The sequence below is a fragment of the Camelina sativa genome, chromosome 6 (genome assembly GCF_000633955.1).
Source record: "Camelina sativa cultivar DH55 chromosome 6, Cs, whole genome shotgun sequence".
Classification (NCBI taxonomy): Eukaryota; Viridiplantae; Streptophyta; class Magnoliopsida; order Brassicales; family Brassicaceae; genus Camelina; species Camelina sativa.
The window spans coordinates 3,796,958-3,803,198 of NC_025690.1; the positions used below are offsets into that span (position 1 = coordinate 3,796,958).

General features: G+C 34.3%; 1 protein-coding gene across 1 annotated transcript; it reads left to right on the forward strand.

Annotated features, from left to right (window-relative positions):
* On the forward strand, nt 1,475-5,582 carry LOC104790323 (acyltransferase-like protein At3g26840, chloroplastic). The gene is made up of 14 exons (XM_010516048.2): nt 1,475-2,078; nt 2,620-2,671; nt 2,775-2,830; nt 2,914-3,072; nt 3,160-3,264; nt 3,383-3,489; nt 3,604-3,725; nt 3,820-3,928; nt 4,022-4,152; nt 4,244-4,610; nt 4,701-4,814; nt 4,924-5,009; nt 5,099-5,208; nt 5,275-5,582. The coding sequence occupies exons 1-14, from the start codon at nt 1,700-1,702 to the stop codon at nt 5,463-5,465; spliced, it is 2,088 nt and encodes a 695-aa protein (XP_010514350.1). The 5' UTR covers nt 1,475-1,699; the 3' UTR covers nt 5,466-5,582.

The following is a 6,241-nucleotide window of genomic DNA, read 5'->3' on the forward strand; positions in this document are numbered from 1 at the left end:
TGGTGCATAAAAAAAAAGGTGTTACATTTGTTTGTATGATATATATTTACAACTAAAAAGGTGTACTAAATCACTTAAAATCTCTTTCAAAACTCGTTTCTAACATAATTGTGAAATTTTGAATAACACCAAATTTGATTTAACTTTTAATTTAATCCCGATTTGATATACCTAAGATGAAAACATTTGTATTGTAAACATTGTTATACTATATGCATCCAGATTGTCTATCTAGATGCATAGCTAAATACATATACTAATAACATATACATGATTTAAATGCATCATGTAGATGGACCATTTGAGTAATGCATTATTTAGCTGTACTAAGTACTAACGAACATGTCCAAAATTATTATTTTTGGTTGCATATTGGATCTTAAAGTTTTTCTAAAAATATAATAAAAATACACAACGTTAAGAAAAAAAATCAAAAGACATACACACACATGTGAACACTCTGCCACTTTTAGTAATTTAGTTTCTAAATTGTAGCAAGATCCAAAAGGTCACTTTTGTTTTTGCTCTAAACCCTCTTAATATACAGGAGGTGGGAAATATGGACTCTTAATAACTCTAGAGTCTAGACAAATGGAAACAATCTTATTGATCTTTTGTTTTTTGATAACATAGTTAATCATATATTATCAAACTTTTTTTTTTCTTATTAACCCGATCATTATTTGTTTTACAATAATTAGCACCGTTTGCAAACGTCCTATGCTATTAAATTTATTTTATATATGTATGGAAGATATCTAATACTGATTCTGTTAAATATAAAAATAAATAGAAAACTTTATCATCAAAACTCAAAAGGGATATATTCTTTTTTCGACAATAAAAAGAAAAAATATCCATTTTTTAGAATACAAGTTTTTTCTAGTTATTTATATATATTAAACAAATCTCAGTTTACACGGAGAAAAAGATAGCCACAGGTAGTACAATCGGTACTAGTTGTTGGACAAAAGTGTTTGAAGCATAATAATTTAGATAAAGTACAGTGCTTGGATTGATGTCGGCTGGTACAATTGTGATGTTCACTATGTTAAAATTTTGGTCTAATTATTCAATCAGTTTACAGATTTGGAACTTTGAGTCATATAAGAATATGTGACTAGCCGGATTGTTATATATTACTTAATTTTGCCAAAGTCTCTAATAAATATCTTATAATTTCCGGAATTACAAACAATGATCTCTATCTGAACTTATTTTTCATGCATTTTTTAAGATGTAGATAGTGATAACATAGGTCCACAATGATACTCTAAGCATTTCCTGATCATTCAGGCCCTAGTTGGATTTGTATCCTTATTCAGTCATATATATTATCATTAAATTTGTTTCTTTATAATAATTTATATATATACATCCGACCCACACATTTCTTCAGCGAGGTCTAGTGGATTTGTATTCTTTAATTTTCCAGTCATTTCCTCTATCCCCTATTTTTTTCGTTAATCCAATTATTAACCAACTATATTGACTCTTAAATGATATAAAGGACCACATGACATTACGCATGTGACATGTCGAATAATGTTTTTTTTTTTTTTCACAAGAAAGGAAATAGTGAAGTTTTTTATTTACCGCGCACTTTTTTGGCTTGTTGTTGGGAATAGTTTTGTCACATTTCTGAGTATAAGCTAACTAGGAAACGGCTACGTACAACTCTCTATAGAGCTTCTCACAAATGGCAATCACGGTACTTCGCTCGACCTTGTGTCTCTGTTCCGTCTCATCTTCATCAAACCTACGACAACAACGGACCTCAGCCCCGAAGCATCGACTCACTTCGGTCAAATCAGTAACATCCACGACTCCTCCAACTTTTAGGGGTGTTCAACGGAGGCGGAAGAATAATGATGAAAACGGAGCCACGGTGGAAAAGGTGGTGGAGAATCCGTATGCCAAAGTGGAGGCGGCCCGTCCTGATTTGAGGAAGAGCTTGTCCGATTTTTTGGAGGAAGCGAGAGGTTTCGTGGGAGATGGAGGAGGTCCACCTCGTTGGTTTTCTCCTTTGGAGTGTGCCGCTCAAGCTCAAGGCTCTCCTCTCCTCCTCTTTGTACCAGGTTTGTCCTCTTTCGCCTTCCGATTTTGAATTCATACCAACCTACCCACGTGTGGTGGTAATAATTGGGATTTAAATGGATACCAACCCGCGTGTCGTGGTTGAGGATCTGTGTCTCATCATAGACGTAAGTGACCTGCCACTTGGAGTCTTGAGTTTAATTCGAGGTGGGCTTGCGGGAAGTTGCAAAAGGGCTTACAGACTAGTCTTATTCTTAGAATGTTTGGAAGTAGACATGCAGTATAATACGTGCATGATATCTCCACTCATTATTATCAATTATTTTTTTTTATTATTATTATTGCAAGTAAGAAGACTTCTTATAAATATTTCATCCGCACATCCAAAAATAAAATAATATAAATGGATCTGTAAGGGAATAGGATATATTTGTTAGGTTAAATTGTGAAATTTCTACGGATTTAGGACTTTAATTTCATTTTCATGGATCTATGAAACGTTTACTTCTTTTTTTTGGTGTGTCAAGCAACGTTAATTAGCTTATTCAAGTTAACAAGACTGAGGATGTATATAACCTGCAGGGATCGATGGGACTGGACTAGGGCTCATTCGCCATCACAAGAAACTTGGGGAGTGCGTTATTTCACATTAGTTCTCTGTTTTTCCAAGAACTTTTAGTTTTTGAATTATTGACATGTAATGGATCTTCACTTCTGATGTTGTTGTCTTTGAGTAGGATTTTTGACATATGGTGCCTACACATTCCAGTCAGCGATCGTACTCCTGCTAAAGGTATCTTTTTATTGCTCCTTCGAAGCACTAGGTTAACTGACAGAGAATACAGTTACTTGGAAGTAAAGACTTTTTGTATTCAGACTTGGTGAAGCTTATTGAGAAGACTGTTAAATCGGAGCACCATCGGTTCCCAAACAGACCTATATACTTAGTTGGAGAATACATTGGAGCCTGTCTTGCTTTTGATGTTGCAGCCAGGAATCCCGATATTGATCTTTCTCTAATTTTAGTTAATCCAGGTACAAAGCTCTCTGTCTGTACCCTGTAGGTTTCTTAGTCGGTGAATGCTACAAATATTTTCTCATCGTACACACTGTTTGTTGCAGCAACACATGTCAACAACTTCATATCGCAACCTGTATCAGGAATATTGAATGTTTTACCAGATGGTATTCCAACACTATTGGAAGATATATTCAGTGTTAAGCAAGGTACACTTTCTCTTATTATCATTTTCTGTCTTGAATCATAAGTTACCCAACTAATTGAGTTTCAAGTTAGATCAATAACTTAATTAATTCAACCATATGTTTCTTTGTTATGTGGTAGGCCATTCGCTGACTGGAATGTTAGACGCATTGTCAAATAATTTTTCTGGCCAGCAAATGGGTGGAGGGATGCTAAGAGATATCCTTGCTGTTTCAACTAATCTTCCAGTAAGTATTCCTTCTTAGAAACTTATGATCTATGGGGATTTCCGTTTATCCTCGACATATTTTCTATTTCAGTTCTAGTCTTCATCTAGTAATGTGATCAAAATATTTTTGCAGACTCTTGGTAGGATATTCTCTAAGGACACACTGCTTTGGAAGCTGGAAATGCTTAAGTCTGCTATTGCTTCTGTGAATTCTCACATACACCCAGTCAGAGTGGAGACACTCATACTTCTGAGGTCCAATAAGTTTCTCTGTTTCATTGATCACCATAAATTTCTGAATAGCTTGGAGCATAAGTTTTCGTGAATATCTGGTTGTTGACTATTGCAGTGGACGCGATCAGTGGCTACTGAACAAGGAAGACATTGACAGATACTCGCGCACGTTGCTAAAATGTATTGTCCGTAAGCTTGATGACAATGGACAGTTTCCCCTTTTGGTTAGTGATCTCTTCATCCAATAAAGAAGAGATATGATACATAGGTTCAAATATTGATACTTTGGATCATCTATAACATACATCTCATGTTAGGAGGACGGCGTAGATCTGGCTACGATCATCAAATGTACTTCTTTTTATCGCCGTGGGAAGTCTCATGATCACATTACGGATTACATTATGCCTACCACATATGAGTTAAAACAACAAGTAGACGATCACCGGTAAAATGCCTCACTAATTGCTCTGAGACATATATCTTAGTTTTTCTGTATACTTAGCAAAACAAATCAGACTATCAAGTAAAAAGTGCAGATTGCTAGTCGATAGTACTTCCCCAGTAATGCTGTCAACTCTAGAAGATGGAACACTTGTAAGAAGCCTCGAAGGATTACCTTCAGAGGGACCTGTTCTGTACGTTGGCTATCACATGCTATTGGGATTTGACTTGAGTCCAATGGTAAATCAAATCATGAAAGAGAGAAACATTCACCTGCGGGGTTTGGCACATCCCATGTTTTTCAAGAATCCCCAAGACTCGTTAGTCGACATGAAGATGTTTGACAAATACAAGATGATGGGTGGAGTTCCAGTCTCTAATTTCAGTATTTACAAACTACTGCGTGAAAAAGCTCATGTGCTTTTGTATCCTGGAGGTGTTCGTGAAGCCTTGCATAGAAAGGTGATAATATTAGTCTGTGAACTTTTCATAGTTTCTGCATTCTTGGAAACTTTTATTTTAGACGCTTACATGTACAGAGTGACTTTGCAGGGTGAAGCATACATGCTGTTTTGGCCAGAACGATCTGAGTTTGTGAGAGTTGCATCTAAGTTTGGAGCTAAAATCGTTCCTTTTGGTGTTGTTGGAGTAGACGACATCTGCGAAGTAAGTTTTCTCTACTGGATTCCGCTTCCTTCATGTTTACACAAGTTAGCAAGAGGCAGAAGCAGTGTCTCTGTTTTCAAAATGATGATAACTCTACTCTATATCTCAGATTGTCCTGGATTCCAATGATCAAAGGAAAATGCCAATATTGAAGGATTTAATGGAAATGGCAACAAATATCGCTGGCAACATAAGGTGTTTCATCACACACTACTATTTATAGATTGTTCTCATAATCCTTCCAAGTAATATATACTCATATGAACATTGATTTTAAACGTCAGGGAAGGTGACGAGAGCGAATTGGGGAACCAAGATATCTATTTACCAGCAATTATACCTAAGATTCCAGGGCGATTCTACTTTTACTTCGGCAAACCAATAGAAACAGCAGGTACACATTTAATCAAAGTGTATGCTCTCAACTTCAAATAACTAACCTTAATAGTCATAATGGCAGGTAAGGAGAAAGAGATGAAAGACAAAGAGAAGGCGCACGAGCTTTACTTGCAAGTCAAGTCTGAGGTTGAACAATGGGTTGCATATTTAAAAATGAAAAGAGAGAAAGATCCTTTCAGACACTTGTTGCCAAGGATGTTGTATCAAGCAACACATGGTTGGTCTTCTGAAATTCCTACGTTTGATCTCTAAAATCTCTCTTCTTTATATGTTGTACACATCTAATCATATGATATTTAGAGGTTTTCAGATTCTGATTCTTTAGTGATCTAAAATCTTTTAATTGGTTACATGGAAAATAAGACAAGATTATTAATAAGTGTGATTTGTTTGTACCATATTTATAACTGAAAATGTATATGCAACTAGATAAGGCCCGCACGAATTTACAAATTGTCAAAGAAAATAACTTAAAACAATTTTTTGGAAAAATATATAAAAAAATTATTTCCTAAACTAAATATATAAATAATTTAAGTTAGAGAATATTTATATTCACCTTCATACATTTATTTATACTTATGTATTTTTAATATCTTATAACAATTATTACAATAATCTAAAGCCTAATTATATCCCACTAAAACTTTTGCCAAATACTCATCATTGCAAATATTATTATTGTCAAATTTCAAAAACATTTCACAACTTATTCACAAAACAATTGACATGCAACAAATTCATCAAAGCAACATCTCATAAGTAACCACGTATAATTTTACTCTATGTTTTACCATTAAAAATATGTTCTTATACGCTAAATTATTTTGTTGTTAAAGTATGTTCTTTATCACCACCTATCAAATATCTTCTAAACAACTTAAACAAATTATATGTTGCTTTACTTTCATTTTGGCATAATTATAGTTCTTATAATTACTAAAAAAATTTTGTGACATAATTTCTTTAACCATAAAGTTTTTTTTACTCCAAAGATATTTCGGATGAACAACTAGTGAAAATTATCT